General features: G+C 50.8%; 1 protein-coding gene and 1 long non-coding RNA gene across 2 annotated transcripts; one reads left to right on the top strand and one right to left on the bottom strand.

The window, feature by feature from the left end:
- The first annotated feature begins 3,529 nt into the window (after positions 1–3,529).
- Positions 3,530–25,522, top strand: LOC123150370 (uncharacterized). The gene is made up of 4 exons (XR_006475072.1): positions 3,530–3,664; positions 3,761–3,823; positions 3,910–4,056; positions 25,055–25,522. It is a non-coding gene; the product is annotated as an uncharacterized lncRNA (long non-coding RNA).
- LOC123150369 (uncharacterized) lies at positions 4,954–5,637 on the bottom strand. Its single transcript, XM_044570232.1, has one exon. The coding sequence runs from the start codon at positions 5,509–5,511 to the stop codon at positions 5,167–5,169; it is 345 nt and encodes a 114-aa protein (XP_044426167.1). The 5' UTR covers positions 5,512–5,637; the 3' UTR covers positions 4,954–5,166.
- Positions 25,523–26,216: the final 694 nt, after the last annotated feature.

Here is a 26,216-nt window from a genome sequence, read left to right as displayed (position 1 = left end):
AAGTTGGTTAAACGGATAGAGGGTTTCGAGACGAATCCCTAGGCGCTTGAATCGCCTGATTCCGATAAACGAGCGAAAAGTTAAACTAAAACGAAAATCGGATCAGGAATCGCGATCAGAAAAATCACGGATTTAATCCGAGAAAAAGAAAAACAACGAACACCGATTTTTTCTCTTTTTTTCGGCACGGAAAACGAGGCGCGACGAACCTCGGGCGGCGGGATCGGCGTCGTCGGCGGCGGCTCCGGCGACGCGCGCGGATCGAGGTGAGGCTGATGGGCTGGGGCGGCTCGGGGCGCGCTATTTAAAGGCTGCCCCCGGGCGGTGTCCCGCTCGGGTACGGCCCGAAGTCGGTTCGTTTTTTTTTAATTATTCCGCTCGGAAGAAAAAAAAAATACTAAGCGGACTTCAAAAATTTCGAAATAAATTTTCACGGGCTTCTAAAATCAAGCCGCACAAGGTGAACATTTATTTGGAACCTAAATGCAATTTTTAAAAATGCACATTTTTCCTAAATTCAAATAAAACACCGAAAAACTCCGAAATAAAATCTTATTTGATTTTATTATTAAATCCTCAATATTTTTTTATTTTGGGAAAGTCATTTTATTCCCTCTCTCATATTTTGTAGTAGAAATAATTGATGATAAAATAAATAATATCAAATGATCCTATTCTCAAAATTTGAGAGAACTCAAATATGAAAATAACGAAATCCCCAACTCTCTCCGTGGGTCATTGAGTTGCATAGAATTTTTAGGATGGACCAAAATGCGAAGTAAAATATGATATGCATGATAATCTAATGTATAACATTCTAAATTGAAAATTTAGGATGTTACAGCATGGCGCAGGACGCGAGCTCCGAGCACTCATTAGCGAGCCGGAAAAATCGGGTGGGCTGCTCACTCAATGCCCACCTTGAATCCCTTTCCCCTTTCTCCCACACTCATCCTCTGACAACCCCGCTTGCGAGGCGGGTCCACCACAACAATCGGGTGCAATCATACACGCCAATGAAGCAGATCTTGCCGATGACGCCATTGCACTATCCATCCATCGAGGCTCGAGTGTTCCGGTGGTGGCACAGGCATCATTTTTGAGAACTTGTGGGTGCATGTGCATGGACCCAACAAAGCCAGGCGGCTCGCGCCACCTCTGCATCGTTTCGTTGGTTTCAGCAAGCACTCTGTGTTTTCCTGGGGAAAATAATATCTACCTACACTACACCTACACACACACACGAAACGATCGAGATGATCCGAGCCGTCCCTTTCTGGATGCAGACCACGAAACATTTGTAGTGCTGCTACGATGAACGCTCCATAAACCCACCGTACGTGTCGGCCCGATCGATCTACCTGGAAAGGCCACCGGAGGCGTAACAACCACTCACTCATGCATGGACCCGGCGGCCGGTGGGTGCTTCCTGTGCATGCCCCTTCCGTTTGCCGTGTTCCCCCATCGATTGCTCCAACCCAACCCAGGCAAAAGGCCTCCCAAGTGGCAATCCATCCATGTTTTCGTGTGCGACTCCTGTGCACATACGACGCGCACCCGATCATCGTTCGGCCAAACCAGATATTTATCAGTTCTTTTTTCCTTTTTTGATAAATACTCCTAGATCTTTATCAGATTTGATCAGATGACGGGGCAATGGGAAAAGGGGTCAGGGGGAAATTGGCAAAAGCATGGCCAAGAAATTGCCAAAGGTGGCACTCATGGCGTGCACACAATCAAGCCTTGTCCACGAGCGGTTTGGCCGGATTTTCTCCCCTCTCTGTACGGGGGAGTTCTTCCCGTTTAAGCTAAGCAGTCCCTTGGGGCGACAAATGCCGTGGTACTCGTCTGTTCCAGATGTCGCTCGGTGTGTGTGTCCTCTGCTCCTTTTCGGGGCTGAGGTCCCTCATGGTAAAGTGAGCTATAGTGTTAACTTGTACTACGCAATAAGCTGGCATGCAATGATCCCTCCTGAAGATGGGACGCTGGAAGATGGCGGTGGCGGATCCTAGAGCGTGTGCATGTGGTGCTCGTTATGGGACGCCTAGACCGGTTGATACTCTCAGTTTGCCAGGGGGACGACTTCTTGAGATGATGCCCGTTGATGCGGTCAAGGCTCATCTTTATACTTGTAGGTGTAGCGGCTTTATTCGTCTCGAATGTGGCTTTGGATTGATATCTGTATTCGTTTTGTTAGAATCTGATGAGTGAATTAATCAAGATAGTCGCATGCATCATTTTGATGCAGAGATCAGGGGTAATCCTTTTTTTCGAACAACAAGATTAAAAGAAATTTAAAAGTGATCACCAGGTCGATATGAACACTAACAAAAAAGATATGAACACTCAAATACTCTCTCCCTTTCCTCCTTGTATAGTTGCACGGCTGTTTATGTTATTTATTTTTTGTCGGAAAGGAATGTTTTATTAATAATCAGTCAAAGGGCATTCAGCCTTACGGAGTTCTGGAACATCGCCTGGTCCTAGAAGCCGTACAAAAGTAACAGAAACTTGGAGGTTGGAAGATGAGGAAAACAATTGGTCCTTGAAGCATATGCTTTTATGTTGAGAAATATATACCTCAAAGCTCCATTATTTTCAGAAATGGAATAATCTGTGCATTTCCCGATGGTTCCATAATTTTGTTATTCTTCTAACAACATTTTTATTGTTTGTTGTAGGCCTTGAATGGTACCGTGGATCATGATAATTTCGTTTGCCCAACAACGCACTGCCTATTGTAATGTTTGTTTGACCCATCATTCCCTAATTTGTAAGCGCAACACAATTCACCAATTGCATATTGATACACTTTTAAATATTGTTACAAGGTTTGTTTGGTTAATCTTGCCCTTTTGCTGCTGGCTCTATAGTGTTTGCACACGTATGTATTTATACTAGCCCATAGTCATTTGTTGGTGAAGCACGTCATTTGACATTTTCTTACGAGAATTTGCAAGTGTACGACCCATTTGACCATGTGCATTTTTTGTTGTTGATCTTTCAATACTTGGAAGTGCATCTTTTGTGTGGCACAAAATTGACCAGTTCCGTCGGCTGACTCCCGCAAGGTAATTATAAAAAAGAACGAGGATAGAAGGTGTATAGTGCAAACTTCTGATATGCTACACCCCCGGGGGCTCCTGAAAACCTAAGGTTTGTGCACCTAAGGTTTGGATTACCAGCATGTCCAAGTTGGCATTCCATGCAGGGCCGGCCCTGAGGGGGGGGTGGGGGGGTGGGGGGACGGGGCGGCCGCCCCGGGCCCCCGAAAGTCAGGGGGGCCCTCGCAGGTATGTGTACGTAGGGTACAATACAGGTATATACCTCGAGCGAAGAAAAATTGAACCAAATTAACTCAGCGACGCCTCAGCCTCGCGTGCTAGGCCTAGGAAAGAAAAGGAGAGATGATGGGCCTGGCCCATGCTTGCACGTACAGGCAGAGACGTGCATAGGAAAGGAATCGCTTACACCTCAAAAAAAGGAAAGGAAATACCCTAAAAAAAAGGAAAGGAATCGCTCGATTCACGCAGGATTTCCTTTTCCTTCGGATCGTTTGGTCATCTCGTTCCCTGCTCTTTTGCATGTCCCCTACCTTTGTTCGTCTAATCGTGTTCAAGATCTGAACTCTACCTCCTGACAACCGACGCGATGACCGCGGCAGGTACCTCTCTCGCACGCCTTCTGCCCTCGCCTGTTCTTCTTGTTTCTTTCTTTTTCTAATCCCGATTTCCGATCGATCGATCGACCCTGTCAATAGGGATCTGTTTTCAGGTGATCAAATCATTGCGCACACATAGCTAAATTAGACTACAGAGAGAAGGTACTATACTATGCCCTAGCAGATTTTGTCATTGTATTAGATTCAAATCTTCTGTAATTAATCTAATATTTTACTTTCAATTTTAGCACCGTCATATCGGGTTTAGGTAGAAAGTATCCATCCGGATGTGATAAAAGAAAACGTAAGGAGGTACTAGATGAGATGAAAGCATCATTGAGAGAGGATCCTTAATACCAGAAGACAATGTTGACGTCAACATGGATGATATCAATGTGAGCAATCATGCGCCCATATTTAATTCATCCGCGGCAGAATTTGCTAGTGTCGATGAGGAATCAGTTATGCCTGTGGATTTATGATCGAAGCAATTTGGGTAATCTTGATAACAAAGCTAGGGATATATTAGTGGGAAAAAGGGCCTAAAAGGAAAGAAGAAAACACTAAATATCCTTTCAATGAAAATTCAAGACATTTTTTTCGTATAGTCATTACTAAAGAGAAATATGTAGTGGAGAGGTGCATGATAGGAAATGCTTAATTTTTTCAGAACTCCAAAAAAAGTGTTTTGTTTTTGCGTAAACTTTACAATTTTCGTAAATGCAAGTGTGCATTGGGGCATGCATCTATATATTGAGTTGAAACTTACACATGCAATGTTTGAAGTAATAAGACCATTTGTGACCTGGGTATTTTAAGTTTCTCATTTATACTCTGGCCATGAATTGTCGAATTGTTTTAAAAATATTAGTGTGTGTGTGCGTGCGTGTGTGACCTATTGTTCTATTTTAAGCTTTATGAAGTAGATTCCGAGGTACTCAGGTTCTTAAAATCCGGTCTAATGGCTAAATATCGTTCTAAAAAACCTATGTCATGACACCAAACAGGCCGAACAAAGCGAGCACACGAGGAAACGGTACAATATTTACGGTATGGTTCGTTGAACACATAGACTCATGTGACCTGGCTGATAGGTAGAACTAAAGCGAAAATATTAATCTTACCACTCACGCTGATCAATCTAGCACACAAACCATGAGGATTTCTAAAGAAAATATGGGTAGTCTGGAAGAAAAAAGAATTCTCCATGGAATAATTTGCCTAGCTGATCAACTCCCACAAGCAGAGCACCTAGTTTTGCAATCAAAGAAAATTGCATAGGCAACACCAAGTTTTGCAGAAAAGTACTGTAGTTTATAATTCCTATTACCATTACAATACCAGTAAAAACGAAAAACAAACAAAGCACTAAGAAGAAGCAACATATACACGAACACTCTGCCTCTCTCACCGGACAAAAAACAGAGCAAGCTTCGCCATCTTTCCACTCTGCTCGGCCCAAGGAAGGAGGACGACGAGGAGGAGCGCCTCCGCACGGACGCTAGCTAACGGACGCCGGCGTTGGCGGCGAGCTTGAAGGACGCCGGGAGCGGGCTGCGCATGGGCGAGCGGGGCGGCTGCGCGAGGCGGTGTCCGTCGGCGTCGTAGTAGATGACCCCGGAGAACTCCAGCGGCTGGCAGCGCTCCCCCATGAGTATCTCCTTCCTCCACAGCCCGCCCTCCTCCTCCGGCCCCGCCGCGGCCTTCCCCTTGCCCGTCGGCAGCGAGAAGGCCTTCCTCCACGGCGCCACGGCCGGCCTGCCGCTGCCCATCCTCCTCGCCGCCCGCTGCAGCCGCCGCGTGCACGTGCTCACCAGCGCCGCCACCGCCTGCAGGAGGCTCGCGCCCATCTCCGGCGGCCGATCTCCTTTTTTTTTGAACTGGGCGGCCGATCTCCTTCTGGTGTGGTCTCTCTGGTTTGTGTGTGCTGTAGCGGAGTTTACTGCTCTGGGGTGGTGGCCGTCGGGTTTGGCGGCATATATAGGCGGCGGGGTGGGCTCGGGGGTGGTGGTGGCGGGCGCCGCGCGAAAGTCAAACAAGTGGGTTGGAAAGAGATTTGTCTACTTAATTCAATTTTGCTACTAATCGGCGCGATCTAATCCAAACGGATGGAATGCCATCTTCCTCTCTCACAAGAGAAAGAGAAAGTTTCTGCTGGAGCTCCAGATTCACTGCCGTATCGCCGGCGTATGATTGATATTCTTCCATGGAGTTTCCGTCTACCATGATCCACAGTATCCTCTATGATATGTCTGACCAATGATGTTAGTTTTCCATAAAAAAACGAATCATGTTTTCCATATATTTTTCTATACAATATGGTGATGAAGATGACGGCTGACCTTTGGCATGGCAACCCTGGCTCGTCCGTCAGCGGATTTGGACAGGGACAAACCAAAAAGGCAATAATTCATCTCATCTGATGTGATCAGGTCTGTGTTCACGTACGCATTTGAGCTCCAATTTTACGGCTCTTGTGATTTGTGAAGAGCGAGAAGGCGTCAAGATGATCATCACGCGGCATTAACCCTGCAAGATAACCTCTCCCGCATTTCTTCCTCTTGTTTTTTTGACAACTCCCGCATTTCTTCCTGGTTGACCCTGCCCCGAATTAATTAAACAAATCTTCGTGCCCTTTCAAGTGCCATATCGCTAAACGCCTGTCGCTTTCGATTTTGTGTGAGCCGACTAAAATGCGCAAATCCATTAGCGTAGCATTGCACATTGCGGCGGCACTAACGCCAACTCCACCGCGCGACCCTATCATGTCCGCTTCCGTCCGTTTGGGGTAAAACGGATAAATCAGACGGCCCATCGGCAGACCCCATTTTGCTTTTTCGTCCGCTTCGTGTCCGTTTCATCCCATTCCTGGACCAAAGTTGGTCTCGTTTTGGGGCCAAACCGGACAGAAAACGGACGCAGCAGCCTCGTCCTCGTCCGCTCGTGTCCGGTCGGGTCCATATGTCAACCTCTCTCCCACCTACCACACTTTTCTCTCTCTACTCTCTCTCTCTCTCTCGCTTCCTTGCGATGCCGCAGCAGCACCGGAGCATGATGGCAGGGGCGAGTGAGCGGGCGCGGCGGGGAGCGGGCGAGCAGGCTGCGGCGCGCGGGCGGCCTCGGGGCGCGGGCAGGCGCGCGCAGGGGCGAGGCGAGCGTGCGGGGCGCGGCGCGGCGGCTGCAGGGCCGAGCGGGCGTGGCGGGGCGCGTCGCTGGCGGGGCGGGGAACGCGCGGGCGCGGCCGAGCTCGTCGCGGCCGAGGTGGGACGGAGCGCGCGCGGCCGCGGCCAAGCTTGCCGCGACCAAGGCCGGGGCGCGGCGCAGCGGCTGGGGCGCGGGCGCGCGTGGGCGGCCGAGCGCGCGGAGCTGGGTGCGGCCGCGGCCGGGGCGGGGCGGAGCCGAGCGCGCGGAGCAGGGCGCGACCGCGACCGAGCTCGCGGCGGCCAGGGTCGGGGCGCGGCGCAGCGGCTGGGGCGGGGCGGAGGACGCGGGCGCGCTGTGCGGAGCAAGACCTCGCGCCGGAGCTCTCGGACGCGGCCTGCAGGCGGGTGCGAGCGCACGCGTGGGAGGCGGGCACGACGGCAGGCGTGGCCGGGCGAGCGCGGGTGGACGCGATCGGGCGGGCGCGACATGGTGGCGGCGAGCGCGGCGTCGGGGCAGCGCGGGCGCGGTCGAGATGGCGAGCTGCGAGGCGGCACGGGCGGCGGCTGCACGCAGGCGAGCAGGCGGGGGGCGCGGTTGCCGGCCGGTAGGCGGGCGAGCAGGCGGGGGGCGCGGTTGCCGACGGCCCCGGCGAGCGAGCGCGAGCGGCCACGGCATGCTACAGTGGGCGTGGGGGCAACTGGCAATTTGGGGTTGGTAGCCGCGATGGGCGCGTCGAACAGAAGCCAGACGCGCATGTCCTTTTTGACACCTATCGCCACCCCAAACGAACGAAATCCGAACAAAACGGACGTTCATTTGGGGTCGTGCGGTGGAATTGGCCTAAAGAATCAAGAACGGCTTCGTGAGACCTGAGTTTTTAAAAAAAAGGGAAACAACAAGAAATAAACATATAATCTAGGATACTACAACCTGTGATCATATTAGAGCATCTCCGGCCGCGCCCCCAACAGCCCCCAGGCATTTTTTTTGTGCCGGTGACCGAAAATGGCCCAATCTCGCCCAGGAGTTTGTTTTTCACCGGTTTGGGTCAAAACTGGCGCCGGCGGACCTAGGCCAAATCCGGCGCGTTGGGGCACCTAGGGGTGCTCGGGAATGCGTTTTTGGCGCGAACGGGGATGGGCCCGCCAAGTCAGCGAGACGCCGCTTTGTCGTCCTCATCGCCTCGGTTCCCATAGGAATCAATGCCAAGGCTGCCACGCTGCCGCGCCGGTCAGCCCCCATTGATGCCTCACGGGCGGCGCAGTGAAGCGCCACCGACGCGCGTCCCGCCCGCTCCCACCATGCGTCGCCCGGCATGCAGGCAGTCGACACCCCGCTGCGGCTATAAAAGCCAATCTCCTCGCCGGTGAACGCCACAGCTGCCACACATCACCTCGCATCGCCACGCAAAGCAAACACCCCCCCTTCCCGCCAACAAGCAATGGCTGAGAGGTTCCCAGGTGTCGGTGTCAAAACCGGCGGATCTCGGGTAGGGGGTCCCGAACTATGCGTCTAGGCCGGATGGTACCAGGAGGCAGGGGGCACGAAGTTTTACCCAGGTTCGGGCCCTCTCGATGGAGGTAAAACCCTACGTCCTGCTTGATTAATATTGATGATATGGGTATTACAAGAGTTGATCTACCACGAGATCAGAGAGGCTAAACCCTAGAAGCTAGCCTCTGGTATGATTGTTGATGTGTATGTCGTCTTACGGACTAAAACCCTCCGGTTTATATAGACACCGGAGAGGGTTAGGGTTACATAGAGTCGGTTACAATGGTAGGAGATCTGAACATCCGTATCGCCAAGCTTGCCTTCCACGCCAAGAAAAGTTCCTTCCGGACACGGGACGGAGTCTTCAATCTTGTATCTTCATAGTCCAGGAGTCCGGCTTGAAGGTATAGTTCGGCTATCCGAACACCCCCTAATCCAGGACTCCCTCAGTAGCCCCTGAACCAGGCTTCAATGACGACGAGTCCGGCGCGCAGATTGTCTTCGGCATTGCAAGGCGGGTTCCTCCTCCAAGTACTTCATAGAAGATTTTGAACACAAAGATAGTGTCCAGCTCTGCAAAATAAGTTTCCACATATTGCCATAGAGAGAATAATAATATTAACACAAATCTAATCTGCTGACGTATTCCGTGGTGCGACACGCTACGGCCAAGCCTTTATCCATTTAATTATCCCACCTCAGCGCGTTGTGCGAGGCGGTTTCCTTGGCACGTCTTGTTGAAGCAGAGATCGTGTCCCCTCATTTCGGGATTCTCATCAATACGGGCGTGGGTAACCCAACCGCGCCTTTGATTACGGCGCTTGGAGATAAGCAAGTTTTACCAGGCTGGTGGGGACATGTAGTCGCGTCCACCCATATAAGGGGATAAGGATCCACCTTTTCACCCACGCCTTCTTCCTCCTCTGCCTATCCATTCTTGCGCACTCGAGCTCCAGCGCCCAAGTCCGCACTACCACCTCAACCTTCTCCAGTCATGTCCGGAGCGGGAGGCAAGTGGATGGTCTCCTCCGTCACGGAGGGACACATAAAAAAGCTGAGGAAGGCCGGATATCTGGCCAGCGACATCGCGCACCGGCTCCCCGAAAAGGGGCAGCTCATCCCCACTCCTAGGCCCCATGAGAGGGTGGTATTTCTCCCCCATTTCCTCCGCGGACTGGGCTTCCCTCTGCATCCATTTGTCCGGGGGCTCATGTTCTACTACGGCCTGGATTTCCACAATCTGGCCCCGAACTTCGTCCTCAACATCTCGGCGTTTATCGTCGTGTGCGAGGCTTTCCTCCGCATCCGCCCCCATTTCGGCTTATGGCTAAAGACCTTCAACGTCAAGCCGAAGGTGGTGCGCGGCAGCCAGGCGGAGTGCGGCGGCGCCATGGTTGGCAAGATGGCCAACGTCCTGTGGCTCGAGGGCTCCTTTGTGGAGACCCTGAAGGGGTGGCAATCAGGGTGGTTTTACATCACCGAGCCGCGCGACGCCGAATGGTTCGCAACCCCTGAGTTCCGATCCGGCCCCCCACGCGGCTCACGTCCTGGAAGGAGACAGGCCTATCTTGGGGTAAAAAAGGAGAGCTGACCGGACTCCAAACATGCATTCAAAACCTGGTGGACAAAAAGCTCAAGCTTGTCAACGTAGTCCAGGTTATGCTCGTCCGCCTGATCCTCCCATGTCAACGACGGGCCTTCAACCTTTGGGAGTTCGACCCGGTGCAGCATCAAACTCTTAACAGGCTCTTCGACACGACGTACGAAGATGCCTGGAGGATGCTTTTCAAGGGCGCCGAGGCTCCCGCATCCGCTGCCGAGGATCGCGGATTCAGTACTCATCATCACGCCCATGCGGTAAGCTGTTTTTGTCCTTTTACAGGGTATTAGTTTTTCATAGTTTGACTCTATGCGGGATCTGAGTTCCCTTATTTTTGATAGGATTGGGAGGTGACGTCCAGATAGATCAACTGTCCGGCTCCTTTGCCCGAAGGCCCAGCGGACGCCCATTTGGCGAAGCTGCTGGTTCTGGCACCCTACGTGGTGCCGGAGAATAAGGCCACGAAAAGGGCCACGGGGACTCGAAAGAGCGCCCGGCGCTAGGAGGTGTCGGATTCGTCATCTGACGGTCCCGAAGCGCCTTCCTCTCGTGAAGACGAGGAGGAAGAAGAAGAGACCTCTCCCCCTCCAGTGAGAGGAGAGAAGAAAAGGAAGGCCGCCCTCTCTGAGGAGGCCGGAGGGTCCAACAAGGGGAAAACCCTTCCTCCGAACTGCTCCACCGACACCGACGGCAACGAAGAGGAGTGGAAGCCCAGGGCCAAGCCCCTGGCGAAATCGTAAGTATCCGGATATCGGAGTGACTCATAGCATTTGTTTATTGCATAGCTTTCCCTTATGTCGAATGTGTTTATGCAGCCCACCCAAAGACCGGCTCGGCGCGTCGTCGAGCGGCTCACTGGACTCATCGGAGGTGAACTCGCTTCCGACGGCTTCCTCCCCCGCCCTACGGGCGACACCGACGTGTTGTCCCAACAGGTTCCAAGCAGGGAGGAGGTGGTCCTGGAAGCGCCGCAAGGCGACCTCCCGGACTCCAGGAGTAAAGGGGAGGAAACCCCCCAGGGCTCCAAGTCCAGCTTAAGGCCGGACACAGCTCCAGAATCTTCAAAGATTCCAGAGTCCGGCGGGCGACCTCCTTCCAAGAGGAGCAAGCCTACCGTGCCGGTGACCTCCGTCCAACCGGAGGTGCCGGACAATATGTTGGAGGTGCTCCAAGGTGCCTCCATTAACGAGGGGCACCGCACTATTATGAGTGCGGTGATCCAGAAGGTTCAGTCTGCCAAAAGCGGACTGCCTGAAGCTTGTACAAGCCTTTTAACAGGCTTTGAGGTAAGTAAAGAATGTTTAAATAATATTACCACATAGACAGTATTCCCTGATGCTCTGTTGGGCGTTCGGGAAGAAAAGCCGAATAGAGGATCAAAGAATTCGCAGGAGTCTAACAAAAGGAGTCAATATGCGTATGCAGGCTTCTCTGCTAGCGTCCGCCACACTGACTGCGGAAGTGGATGTGCTGAAGCAAAGCCTCGAGAAGTCCGAGCAAGAGCTCAGGCATGCCAAGAAGCAGCTCGAGGAGAAGGAAGGTAAGAAATACCCTGTTTGAATACGTATATAAAAAAGGTGCAATTGCAAAAAATGACAAGATTGACATGGCTATTGTAGGGGCCACGTCTGAGGTGGCGACCCTTAAGCAAGCGCTGCTCGAGGCCGAGAAGAGTGCGGCCATGGAGCGCACCGAGCGGGAGAGGTATGAGGCTGAGGTTGGCAAGGTGCGGCAAGAGCTCTAGGTTCTCATGAAGAAACATGAGAGTTTGGAGCTTGACTCGAAGACACGAGCGTCCGAGCTCGCGGCAGCTATTGAAAATGCCAAGTCTGCCAAGACCGAGTCCCAGAAGACCCTCCAGGAGTTGGATTAGGTGAAGACATTAGCTGCGGGTAAGGCATTTTTTATGCAAAGTAAACATATAAACGTGAGTTACTTGATACTTACCCGAATCCGGAGCTCTCCAGGGGCACTTGCAGTTCTTCCCCGGAGTGTATCCGATGCCGCCGCATTCTATCGAGCCCAGCTCGACGGAGAAGGTGTTCTGGTCTCAGTACACTGAGGCCGGACACCCCGTTCCCCTGAGCGACCAGCTGAAGCAACTGGTCGAGCTCCACAAGGCGGCCGAACAGGCCATGAAGGGCCTCCTAGTTCGGCTCTGGCCTAGAGAGGCTCTGCCTGGGAGCTATTTCGGGCTGGTGCGGCGGCTAGTGGAGGCCTGTCCGAGGCTTGAAGAAATCAAGCGCTCCGTCTGCATTGAAGGTGCCTGTAGGGCCCTTGCCCGTGCTAAGGTGCACTGGGGCAAGCTGGATGCGGAGAAGCTTGTGAAGGACGGGCCACCGCCGGGGAAAGAACATCGCAAGCCCGAGAATTATTATAAGGATGTTCTGAAGGGTGCCCGCCTTGTTGCAGATGAATGTACCAAGGATGTATTTTTTTGAGTAAAACCCGCTCGTGTTATCCTGTGCGCTGGAAACTTGTTCATATGCGCTAAGCAATGCTTCTTGAATTTAAAATATTACCTTCTGTGCGGCTGTTTATCAATACTGAGAGATGGCGAGTCGTCGGCTTCTGCCCCCTTGCCGCTAGTGCTGGGGTGTTCGGGGATAAACCTGGGCACTCTTTTTCCCATATTTGGGTCCTTCGAGGGAGGCACTCAGCCCAACGAACGAGACAATCAGACTATAATGCGTGAACACTCTCACTTAGCCATAGAATTCTATAATTTTAAATTTCGGCGAAGCCTCTAGTATTCGGAAGACCGAGTTCGGGGCGCTATCCACGCCTTGGCCGGACAGAGCCGACTCCTCGCCCTAAGCGACATAAGTCTTTAAGGACTCGAAAAGACCTCTCGAACAGCGACCAGCTCTCGCCTCATCATGACGGTCAATTTTAGCTTTCTCCACTGAGGTGCTCGGCCCAGCTCAACTGGGGCACAATCGCAGTGGTTCTCCTAGTGCTACCTTAGCCGATATAGCGGAACGTAAGGCACCAAAACATAGGAGCCGGGCAAACCCAACTATTGACCCAAGACATGATTCGGAGCCGATGCATATAATGCTATAAATTCGGGGTGCCGCACTTGTGAAAGTGTTCGGACTTCTCACACCATGTTGAGGGGTACTGAAGCCCCTGGCGTATTTTGGCCGTACCAAAGTGTACGGGTGCAGCATGTCATTAAGGAACATATATATATAAAAAGGTAATGCAAAAAATAGACAAAAGCTATGCATTGTTCATTAAAATAACTGTGATCAAAGCAGAACGATACAAGTAATGCGATAAACGAAAAAGTTGGACTATTTAACATGTCTGCTACAGGGGCAAGTTGCGGAATAGTATGCGAAACAGGTATACTGCTCGTGTTAGAGACCACCTGGGATTTCCGTAATGCGGCATGGCTTGTCTGCTTCCCTGGTCCTTGCATCGTTTGTGCGACAATTAAACTGCCGAACAGGCCTTCCGAAGAGTAGAGTCCTGGAAGTAAGAGAAAAGTAAAAAAAAAATCGGCAGCCCCTGGTGCGGTTTAAGCCGTGTTTTGGGCGTGCCGTGATGGTGCCCCTCCCCCTATGCCCATGGTATTTCTAGAGCGTAGTTATGTACGCGAAGTACTGGCGTCGCCTTTTTGCGGGGGTTGGGGTTGGGGCCGCATTGCTACGCCTGCTCGGAACGTGCCAGGCGGTCTTGTTGTAGGTTACTCCGGGCGCGCTTGACGGTGTCCGGACGTTTAATGGCCGGACTGGAGAACTGCCTGGAGAGGCTGCTTTGTACTTCCGCTGCAAGGGCCGCCGTGTGCTCCTCCGTTCGGAGGGAGCGTTCGGTGTTTCCATTGACCGTAATTACTCCTCGAGGGCCTGGCATCTTGAGCTTAAGGTATGCGTAGTGCGGGACCGCATTGAACTTGGCGAATGCGGTTCGCCCGAGCAGTGCATGGTAGCCACTGCGGAACGGGACTATGTCGAAGATTAACTCCTCGCTTCGGAAATTATCCGGAGATCCGAAGACCACTTCAAGTGTGACTGAGCCTGTACAGCTGGCCTCTACACCTGGTATTACGCCTTTAAAGGTCGTTTTGGTGGGCTTAATCCTCGAGGGATCTATGCCCATTTTCCGCACTGTATCCTGGTAAAGCAGGTTCAGGCTACTGCCGCCGTCCATAAGGACTCTAGTGAGATGAAATCCGTCAATAATTGGGTCGAGAACCAATGCGGCGAATCCGCCATGACGGATGCTAGTGGGATGGTCTCTTCGATCAAAGGTGATCGGGCAGGAGGACCATGGGTTGAACTTTGGGGCGACTGGCTCTACCGCGTATACGTCCCTTAACGCGCGCTTCCGCTCCCTTTTGGGGACGTGGGTGGCGTATATCATGTTCACCGTCCGCACTTGTGGGGGAAAACCCTTCTGTCCATTGTTGTTCGGCGGCCGGGGCTCCTCGTCGTCATCGCTATGCAACCCCTTGTCTTCATTGTCGGCGCTTAATCTGCCTGCCTGCTTGAACACCCAACAGTCCCTGTTGGTGTGATTGGCCGGCTTTTCGGGGGTGCCATGTATTTGGCACAAGCGGTCGAGTATTCGGTCCAAGCTGGACGGGCCCCTAGGATTCCTTTTGAATGACTTTTTCCGCTGACCGGATTTAGAGCCTCTGAATCCGGCATTAACTGCCGTATCCTTAGCATTGTCGCCGTTGATGCGGCGCTTCTGCTGGTTGCGACGCGACCTGCCACTAATGTCCCTGGTGTCCGAACGACCAGGGTTCTTGGTCATATTGTTGCTACGAGCAAGCCAGCTGTCTTCTCCCGCGCAAAAGCGGGTCATGAGTGCCGTGAGTGCTGCCATAGATTTCGGCTTCTCCTGTCCTAGGTGCCGGGCAAGCCACTCGTCACGGATATTATGCTTGAAGGCTGCTAAGGCCTCTGCGTCCGGACAGTCGAGTATTTGATTTTTCTTTGTTAGGAACCGTGTCCAGAATTGCCTGGCCGATTCGTCTGGCTGCTGAATTACGTGGCTTAGGTCGTCAGCGTCTGGGGGTCGCACATAAGTGCCCTGGAAATTGTCGAGGAATGCGGCTTCCAGGTCCTCCCAACAGCTGATTGACCCTGTTGGCAGGCTGTTAAGCCACTGCCGGGCTGGTCCTTTAAGCTTGAGTGGGAGGTATTTGATGGCGTGGAAATCATCGCCGCGGGCCATGTGGATATGAAGGAGATAATCCTCGATCCATACCGCGGGATCTGTTGAGCCATCATATGATTCGATGTTTACGGGTTTGAAACCCTCGGGGATTTGATGATCCATTATTTCGTCTGTGAAGCACAATGGGTGTGCGGCGCCTCTGTACTGGGCGATATCATGACGTAGCTCCAATGAGCTTTGTCTACTGTGTTCGGCCCTGCCGAATTTGTGGCCGGCGTGACGGTTATCGTCTCGAGCCGTGGGGCGCCTACGCGATCCGTAGATCGATCTTGTTTGCCTTGCCTTGTCCTCCAACATGTCTCGTAAGTCCGGCGCATATTCCCGTGCCTTGGTACGGGGTGCGGCTTGGGTGGAGGGCCATGAGGCCTCTCTGTCGCGGCCACGAGGTGGCCTGTCGGCCGCGTCGAGTGCTTCCTCCTCTAATCGGGGTAGCAACCTGCGCTTCGGGTAGCACTTGGAGGGGCGTTCGGGTTTATGCTCTTCGGCCGCAAGGACTTCAGTCCATCTATCGACTAGCCGATCTTGATCAGCTTTAAGTTGTTGCTGTTTTTTCTTGAGGCTTCTTGCCGTGGCCATAAGCCTGCGTTGAAAACGCTCTTGTTCGACGGGATCCTCTGGCACGGCGAATTCGTCGTCGTCGAGGCTTGCCTCGTCTTCGGAGGGAGGCATACAATTATCGTCCTCGACCTCTCTGTCAGCCGCTCTCTCATGAGGGCTGGTTTCTCCATCCTCCTGTGCTAAATCTTGCTCGGGGGATGTTCTTCGGCGCTTTCCGGGGTATTATTATCTCCCGTGCTGGAATCGCCGTTTTTGTGTTGGCGGGATTTTGAGCGGCGCCGCTGACGCCGGCGCTTTTGCTGTTTCTTGGAGGGGTCATCCTCCGCTGTTCCATCGCCCTCTCCCTCTTTTGGGGTGTCCACCATGTATATGTCATATGACGAGGTGGCTTTCCAGGGCCTAGTAGGCGCTGGTTCTTCATCATCTCCTTCATCGGTGTCCATACCGTCGATGTCTTCGGAGTCGAAGTCGAGCATGTCGGTTAAGTTGTCGACAGTGGCTACAAAGTGGGTGGTGGGTGGGTTTTGAATTTCTTCGTCGTCCGTACCCCAACCTTGTTGACCGTAGTCCGACCAGGGCTCTTCTGACAAAGAGAGAGACTTTACTGATTTCAAGATATCGCCGAAAGGCGAGTGCTGAAAGACGTCCGTGGCTGTGAACTCCATGATCGACGCCCAATCGGATTCGCTCGGCAGGGGCGCGGAGAGTTCGGAGTCCGGAGAAGAATTCGGCTCCATGGAGTCGCGAGTCTTGCAGAGTACGGGGCTGGTGTTCGGCTCAACCGCCGTTGGGATCGCAGCCCCCGAGGTGGCATCCAACCGCCCATCCTCGATCGACGCAGTCAGCTCTGAACTAGTGGTCGGCGCTGATGCGGGTGCGGCCTCTAGGGCTCTGTTCGGCGGCAGAGCTAGATCATGCTCGTCGTGACAGTGCAGCGCGCTCGGCAGTGGTTCGAATCCGTCGAAGATCAAGTCCCCGCGGATGTCGGCCATGTAGTTTAAACTTCCGAATCTGACCTGACGGCCAGGGGCGTAGCTTTCGATCTGCTCTACATGGCCAAGTGAATCGGCCCGCAGTGCAAAGCCGCCAAAGACGAAGATCTGTCCGGGGAGGAAGGTCTCACCCTGGACTACATCGCCATTGATGATCGTAGGAGCCATCGGGCCTGACGGCGACGGCAGAGAGGAACTCTTAATGAAAGCACCAATGTCGGTGTCAAAACCGGCGGATCTCGGGTAGGGGGTCCCGAACTGTGCGTCTAGGCCGGATGGTAACAGGAGGCAGGGGCACGAAGTTTTACCCAGGTTCGGGCCCTCTCGATGGAGGTAAAACCCTACGTCCTGCTTGATTAATATTGATGATATGGGTATTACAAGAGTTGATATACCACGAGATCAGAGAGGCTAAACCCTAGAAGCTAGCCTATGGTATGATTGCTGATGTGTATGTCGTCCTACGGACTAAAACCCTTCGGTTTATATAGACACCGGAGAGGGTTAGGGTTACATAGAGTCGGTTACAATGGTAGGAGATCTGAACATCCATATCGCCAAGCTTGCCTTCCACGCCAAGGAAAGTCCCTTCCGGACACGGGACGGAGTCTTCAATCTTGTATCTTCATAGTCCAGGAGTCTGGCTTGAAGGTATAGTTCGGCTATCCGAACACCCCCTAATCCAGGACTCCCTCACCACGCGACGGCGCGGCGGCGAACGGTTTCGGCCGCTGCCATCTCCAAGAGCTGGAGGCGCGCCTCCTCTACGAGGCCGACTATCCGGCGCCCCCGGACATGCGTGTGCCAGGGTCGTGGAAGTTGAGGGCCGCCGGCTTCCCGGTGCCTGAAGGGGCTACACGGCGGGCTGAGATCGTCTGCATCTGCTCGTCGTTGACGGAGGCACAGTGGAACGAGCCGAGGTACGCCGCCGACAGCCACACGCTATGGACGATGTACTTCGAGCGCCGCCGTGAAGACCAGATCGCCTCCACCAAAGACATCATCCCCCGCAGACGCCTCAACGCCGACGGGCGGTGCGAGTGGTGGGGCATGCCCGGCCGCACCCTCGAGGCCGTCCTCGACCACATCAAGGCCGGCAACACGCCGCGCCTCGAGTACCCATTGCGACCGTCCTTCTCTCGCCGCCGTGGCAGCTCCTGGACGCCACGACGAATGGAGCCGGGGATGTCCTCGTCGTCGGGCTCCGGCTCGCTCTCCTCCGGCTCGCCAGCGCTCCGCCCCGTCAAGCCGGAGCTGGAAGAGATGCCGCTTCGACGCCGCACCCGCAGCGGCGCCCTCGTCATCAACGAGGGTGCCTGCCCCTCCCCGCGTTCCCTCCGCCTGGTCCGCCCGAAGCCCGAGCCGGGGCTACTCCCCATGAAGCCGGAGCACGCAGACATGGTGGCCCCCAATGAAGAGGCCGCCCTCAAGTGGGCGAGGGAGGACTACGTCCGCGAGCAGGTGCTCCGCCAGCGCCGGGCATACGCGGAGCTCTAGGCCCGGCGCCGCGGACGCGAGGAGGGTGGCATCGTCGTCCTCGACAGTGGCGAGGAGGACGAGGCCGGCCCGTCCAACCCCCCACCGTGCGTCGGCGACCCTGGCCAGGGGTGAAGTAGGGATGGCGGCGGCATAGCAGGGATAGGCATAGGCAGGTTGTCAGAATCGTGATTTCGAATCGGATCGGAGCTTCGATGGTAGGATCGCAAATCATAGAATCTTCACTATCAGGATCGTAGAAACGTAGATTTTAAGACCTAAAGTCATAGAATCATAGGGGTTAGTTTGGATCGTAAAGTCGTAGAATCGTCTAACAGAATCGTGATTCTGACAACCTTGGGCGTAGTTGTAGGCATAGTTTGCATGTTTTTATGTTGTTTTTGTACAAATTTCAATGAAATATCATCGAGTTTGTGCCAGATCACCGAGTTTGCACACATTTGTTTGAAATATAGCTGAATTCGCGCGATTTTGGCCTCGACCTGGGGGCGTCGACTAGGAACGCAGTCGGCCCCACGCGCCAAGCAAGCGCTGGTTCTGAAGGAAATATTCCCTAGAGGCAATAATAAAGTTATTATTTATTTCCTTATATCATGATAAATATTTATTATTCATGCTAGAATTGTATTAACCGGAAACATAATACATGTGTGAATACATAGACAAACAGAGTGTCACTAGTATGCCTCTACTTGACTAGCTCATTAATCAAAGATGGTTATGTTTCCTAACCATAGACAAAGAGTTGTTATTTGATTAACGGGATCACATCATTAGATGAATGATCTGATTGACACGACCCCTTCCATTAGCTTAGCACCCGATCGTTTAGTATGTTGCTATTGCTTTCTTCATGACTTATACATGTTCCTATGACTATGAGATTATGCAACTCCCGTTTGCCGAAGGAACACTTTGTGTGCTACCAAACATCACAACATAACTGGGTGATTATAAAGGTGCTCTACAGGTGTCTCCAAAGGTACATGTTGGGTTGGCGTATTTCGAGATTAGGATTTGTCACTCCGATTGTCGGAGAGGTATCTCTGGGCCCTCTCGGTAATGCACATCACATAAGCCTTGCAAGCATTGTAACTAATGAGTTAGTTGTGAGATGATGTATTACGGAACGAGTAAAGAGACTTGGCGGTAACGAGATTGAACTAGGTATTGAGATACCGACGATCGAATCTCGGGCAAGTAACATACCGATGACAAAGGGAACAACGTATGTTGTTATGCGGTCTGACCGATAAAAGATCTTCGTAGAATATGTAGGAGCCAATATGAGCATCCAGGTTCCGCTATTGGTTATTGACCGGAGACGTGTCTCGGTCATGTCTACATTGTTCTCGAACCCGTAGGGTCCGCACGCTTAAGGTTTCAATGATAGTTATATTATGAGTTTATGCATTTTGATGTACCGAAGTTTGTTCGGAGTCCCGGATGTGATCACGGACATGACGAGGAGTCTCGAAATGGCCGAGACATAAAGATTGATATATTGGAAGCCTATATTTGGATATCAGAAGTGTTCCGGGTGAGTACCGGGAGGTTACCGGAACCCCCCGGGAGGTATATGGGCCTTAGTGGGCTTTAGTGGAAGAGAGGAGAGGTGGCCAGGGCTGGGCCGCGCGCCCCTCCCCCTAGTCCGAATAGGACAAGGAGAGGGGGGCGGCGCCCCCCTTCCTTCTCTCTCTCCTCTTTCCCCCTCCCGAGTCCTATTCCAACTAGGAAAGGGGGGGAATCCTACTCCCGGTGGGAGTAGGACTCCTCCTGGCACACCCTCCTCCTGGCCGGCCGCACCCCCCCCCTTGATCCTTTATATACGGGGGCAAGAGGCACCCCTAGACACACAAGTTGATCCATGTGGTCATATTCTTAACCGTGTGCGGTGCCCCCTTCCACCATAGTCCTCGATAATATTGTAGTGGTGCTTAGGCGAAGCCCTGCGACGGTAGTACATCAAGATCGTCACCACGCCGTTGTGCTGACGGAACTCTTCCCCGACACTTTGCTGGATCAGAGTCCGAGGATCATCATCGAGCTGAACATGTGCTAAAACTCCGAGGTGCCGTAGTTTCGGTGCTTGATCGGTCGGGCCGTGAAGACGTACGACTACATCAACCGCGTTGTGCTAACGCTTCCGCTGTCGGTCTACAAGGGTACGTAGATCACACTCTCCCCTCTTGTTGCTATGCATCACCATGATCTTGCGTGTGCGTAGGAAATTTTTTGAAATTACCACGTTCCCCAACAGTGGTATCCGAGCCTAGGTTTTATGTGTTGATGTTATATGCACGAGTAGAACACAAGTGAGTTGTCGGCGATATAAGTCATACTGCTTACTAGCATGTCATACTTTGGTTCGGCGGTATTGTTGGACGAAGCGGCCCGGACCGACATTACGCGTACGCTTACGCGAGACCGGTTCTCCCGACGTGCTTTGCACAAAGGTGGCTAGCGGGTGACAGTTTCTCCAAATTTAGTTGAACCGAGTGTGGCTACGCCCGGTCCTTGCGAAGGTTAAAACAGCACCAACTTGACAAACTATCGTTGTGGATTTGATGCGTAGGTAAGATTGGTTCTTGCTTAAGCCCGTAGCAGCCACGTAAAACTTGCAACAACAAAGTAGAGGACGTCTAACTTGTTTTTGCAGGGCATGTTGTGATGTGATATGGTCAAGACATGATGCTAAATTTTATTGTATGAGATGATCATGTTTTGTAACCGAGTTATCGGCAACTGGCAGGAGCCATATGGTTGTCGCTTTATTGTATGCAATGCAATCGCGCTGTAATGCTTTACTTTATCACTAAGCGGTAGCGATAGTCGTGGAAGCATAAGATTGGCGAGACGACAACGATGCTGCGATGGAGATCTAGGTGTCGCGCCGGTGACGATGGTGATCACGACGGTGCTTCGAAGATGGAGATCACAAGCACAAGATGATGATGGCCATATCATATCACTTATATTGATTGCATGTGATGTTTATCTTTTATGCATCTTATCTTGCTTTGATTGAAGGTAGCATTATAAGATGATCTCTCACTAATTATCAAGAAGTGTTCTCCCTGAGTATGCACCGTTGCGAAAGTTCTTCGTGCTGAGACACCACGTGATGATCGGGTGTGATAGGCTCTACGTTCAAATACAACGGGTGCAAAATAGTTGCACACGCGGAATACTCAGGTTAAACTTGACGAGCCTAGCATATAACAGATATGGCCTCGGAACACTGGAGACCGAAAGGTCGAGCATGAATCATATAGTAGATATGATCAACATAGTGATGTTCACCATTGAAACTACTCCATCTCACGTGATGATCGGACATGGTTTAGTTGATTTGGATCACGTGATCACTTAGAGGATTAGAGGGATGTCTATCTAAGTGGGAGTTCTTAAGTAATATGATTAATTGAACTTAAATTTATCATGAACTTAGTCCTGGTAGTATTAGCATATTATGTTGTAGATCAATAGCTCGCGTTTAGCTCCCCTGTTTTATTTTCATATGTTCCTAGAGAAAACTAAGTTGAAAGATGTTAGTAGCAATGATGCGATTGGATCCGTGATCTGAGGTTTATCCTCATTGTTGCACAGAAGAATTACGTCCTGGAAGCACCGCTGGGTGCCAGGCCTGCTGCTGGAGTAACACCAGATGTTATGAACGTCTGGCAGAGCAAAGCTGATGACTACTCGATAGTTCAGTGTGCCATGCTTTACGGCTTAGAATCGGGACTTCAACGACGTTTTGAACGTCATGGAGCATATGAGATGTTCCAGGAGTTGAAGTTAATATTTCAAGCAAATGCCCGGATTGAGAGATATGAAGTCTCCAATAAATTCTATAGCTGCAAGATGGAGGAGAACAGTTCTTTCAGTGAGCATATACTCAAAATGTCTGGGTATAATAATCACTTGATTCAATTGGGAGTTAATCTTCCAGATGATTGCGTCATTGACAGAATTCTCCAATCACTGCCATCAAGCTACAAGAGCTTCGTGATGAACTATAATATGCAAGGGATGAATAAGACTATTCCCGAGCTCTTCGCAATGCTGAAAGCTGCGGAGGTAGAAATCAAGAAGGAGCATCAAGTGTTGATGGTCAACAAGACCACTAGTTTCACTACAAAAAACCTGTTAATCCATGACAGTATTCTGGTGACGTTCTCGAAAACTGTCACAAATTATGACGGTTTTACCAGGTTTGTCACAAAATCCGTCATATATTAGCAACATGAGGATGGCCCCCCAAACCAGTAGCCCAATTATGACAGATAAAGAGCGACCGTCATGGAAACCGTCATGGCTCGACTGACTGGGCCTATATTTTTAGTTCGTATGCACCATTCGGACCGTCATGGATGGATGGTGCTGATGTGGCAATCCAACATGAGGGAAAAGTCGCGTTGTGATTGGTTGAGGTAACCGTCCCACGGATCGCAAATCTAGACCGTCTCCTCTTCTGTGATCCAACGGCAAGCAATCAACTCTATCCTCCTCGACTCCCCTGTGGATCTCCGCCCACTTCTTCCTTCTCCTTTGTCCGCCCCGACTCCCCTGTTCTCACTGTCCTCTTCCAGATCCCCCACCCTCCCCATCCATGGCCGCCGCCACCTCCTCATCCATGGCCATCTTCTAGGAGTAGATCCGCCAACCGCCGCGATGATAGCCTCATTCCCAGAGGCGGGACGCCCCTGAAGGCGAACCTAGTGCACGCGGCGCCGATGCCGTTAATGCGGGTCGGGCGGCGGCCAGATCTGCCACGGCCACAACCAGCGTCCTCTCCCTCCCTAGCCATCTTCCTCCCATGACTGAGAAGAGGGCCTCGTCAAGGATCCCATGGTGGAGGTCAACATGGGAGGCTTCTTCCTTCCTTCCCAGATTAACCGTCCATCAATGGAGGCCATGAGAGCTGCGTGAGCACACACATGGCTGCGCTTCAAGGTCAGCCCTTGCCCATCTTTTCTATTCGATTCGATTTGATCTCCTTCCCTGATTTCCTTCCCCACGTAGCTGCAACTCAATAGATGCAGGGACGCCGCAATGGAGCAAGTAAGGTGTCCCTTCTCCCACTGTTTCTTCAGATCCGCAACGGCTAGCCATATCCGGCACCCCTGTACCAACGTGGTGGTAAGACGAACGACCTTCCTTCCCCTTTGCAGCATTTTAGTTTACCTCCCCTTGCCTAGCTAGCAAACTAGTTTGCTTTGGTCCAATCTGATCCTATCCTATCCATGGAGCAGATTGGATTTGGTTTCAGTTTACTTTGTACATGCATGGATGGTTGGTTTCAGAGAGAGAGATGGATGGTTAAGGCCCTGTTTTTGTTTTGTTTTAGCTATAACAAATTTATCAACCGAGCTAGCTTTCAACTTATTTTTCATAGTTGGTCCTGCTTAGGCCAAATTGATCCATTTGCTTGGTTCAATTTATACATAGCTCTTCATGCCCAAGTAAGATTAAATATTGCTGCCAATCTGATGCCACAATTGGCGTCTTTGTTTACTATTATGTTATGTGTGCCACTGAACATTCAATCTTTAACCATTGCTTGTGTAAAACCAGACTTTCTTCTTTTGTGAATGGAGTGTTTGCTTGCTGTACTGCAAAAATAATTCATTCATCGCTCATTTGACATGTGCAAGCAATGTGTACAGACTGCATTTAGATTCCAGCCCAACTAGATTTTAGTTGAAGCGTTTGACCAAGCCATCTTGGTTTGCTGCATTTTCGCCTTACTAGCTTTTTATTATTCTTCATGTTTTGAAGGGGGTTGTTTGTTGGCACAGGCCCAACCTCACGCCGATGTAGCCGAGTACTTTCTGGCGATACACGCGTACGAGACAGCTCGATTACTTTCCGAGCTTGCCGAGTAACTGGTTGGAGACGTAGACGTAGACGAAGTGCACGTAACACCGAAGCAGCCTAGCAAACTGCTCGATTGATTTTCTCTTGGACGCTAGCACACGCACGTACAAAACTGCAAGCCGCCGGCTTGCCTGATACGAGCTAGTTTAGCACGCACACACGTGAACACGAACCAACACAGAGACGCCGAGATGATAGCTAAAGGCCCGTGTCGAGCCTTTGCTTTTGTTTCTATATTGATCTGACTTACGTTTACAGGGCAGCCACGTACAATATATACAGAACCTATATTCTACTAGTACATGACCGACTTGGCTCAGGATGAATAGTCTGTACCGGACAAGCTAACCTAATCGTGATTAAGTCCAACATTGTTTAGGATAGCCATGAAGCAGAAAGAACAAACATGGCACTTTAGCAAGACCATAATGATCCTGATACTCTTATCATTTTGTTAATGACATATGTGTCATGTCAATGCTTGCTGGACGCTAGTCCTACTGGATAGTATACCTAATTCTTTGCGCTTTAGAACATCCAAGAGCTCTTTAGTCCTACCAAAAAATGTTTTTATGTTTACCTTACATAAAATATTCATATTTCTTACTTTTTAACTCATCTACTCATTGGTCACTGCCTAAAATTTCTACTGGATAGGGATTGTTTGGTTAGTGCTCCTGTTCTTGGTGAGCTAAACATATTTGTTTGTTTGTTTGATTTGGAGCATCAAACACTCTCCATCAACGACCGCGACCCCATGCCTAAGTTGTTGAGTGCCTCATTTTATTTATCTTCACCATAGATTCATTTGATTGCCTGCTACATCTTCAGTTAAATACTCGTGCTACTGTCCAGATTTTGTTAAATTGGACTGACTAGATATTTTTTCTTGTTATTTTTTTGGTGAGAAATAAATATTGCAATTTATGTCTTATATTTTCCTTCAACTTGTCACACTGGTTACGTTGACTATATATTTTTCTTCCGTACAATTTTGATATGATCTTGCATTTCATTTTCTGGTTTCTCAAGAGGTGGAAGAAATCTTTTGAGGCCAAACCGCAGGGAGGACGACGGTCAACAATGGGTACAGGTTCTCAAGGTCCCAGGGAACTAGGTACAGGTGCGGCTGCGTGCTCGTGGCGCATCCAAAGTACAGCAGCGGCGCCAAAGCTGCCACTTTCTCCCTATCCGTAAATGTTTGATATGGCCAGCGGCAACATGATTTGTTTCTATATAATCATCTCAACACAATAGGGAACTCACTATATTCGGATTGCTTTTCTTTCTGTCCATCATTGGATTTCACTATGGTCTTAATCAGGTCCAATTTTATCATTTTGTGTTGTTTTCATGAACATCTCAGATCTCATAATACTGTATGCATCATTGTCGGGCGGCTTGTTATTCCTCTTCTTTTTTCACATGATTGTACTTTATGAATGACTAGTTAACTGACTGGACCCTTTTGCATTGACTAGCATTTTTTTACCAACCTATATATAGAACCAAACCATGGAACTGATTTGCTCTCTATTGCGACTGAACGTTGTATTGTGAACTTAAGAAAGGGAAAGAATATATGTACCAGGATCTTTTATCATCCATTTCCGTGCTACTGTTTCTTTTCATGTTTGATATTTCGAACGTGATGTTATGTTATCCTGAAAACGTTGTTAGTTGCTAGCTTGTGCTGCATTGGTGTCACAGTAAAAATACCATTATTTGAAGCTGACATGCACAGTTCACTTTACCTTTGGTACAGTTTTGTGTATGGATGAAAACCCATGCTTCAACCCATACTTTTGATATTTTTTTTGAGTTAGTCTTACGGTTTGTCTATGTGCAGGCAACGTCGCGCCGTTCCTCGGGAGCATATGTTGAGGCGATATGCTGGCTTTCCTTCAATGATGTCGGCAGGGGTGGCTGGATCTGTGTCCAGGATGGCATGGGATTGACCCACGGTTGATGTCTATTGAGCGCTAGGCGGCAATGACTGTAAAGTAGCATAGAGTGTTCTCTAGCACTTGTTTGTACATTGAAGTTTCTTGTGTTTTTGCTCCTCCACATGGTATCATCTGGTGTGTGTAATTCTTTTTGGTTTTTTCCTTTTATTTAATCACATAGCATGTATTTTCTTAAAAAAATATTGGCTTAAAATAAAAAAATCATGGACCAAGAGAATTGCGAGATG

This window comes from Triticum aestivum, chromosome 7A (assembly GCF_018294505.1).
Source record: "Triticum aestivum cultivar Chinese Spring chromosome 7A, IWGSC CS RefSeq v2.1, whole genome shotgun sequence".
In the NCBI taxonomy this organism is placed as follows: domain Eukaryota; kingdom Viridiplantae; phylum Streptophyta; class Magnoliopsida; order Poales; family Poaceae; genus Triticum; species Triticum aestivum.
This window is presented reverse-complemented; position numbering and strand designations above follow the sequence as displayed.

Bases quoted from the DNA above. Each gene is read 5' to 3' on its own strand.
- LOC123150369 (XM_044570232.1), bottom strand. From the start codon at position 5,511: ATGGGCGCGAGCCTCCTGCAGGCGGTGGCGGCGCTGGTGAGCACGTGC.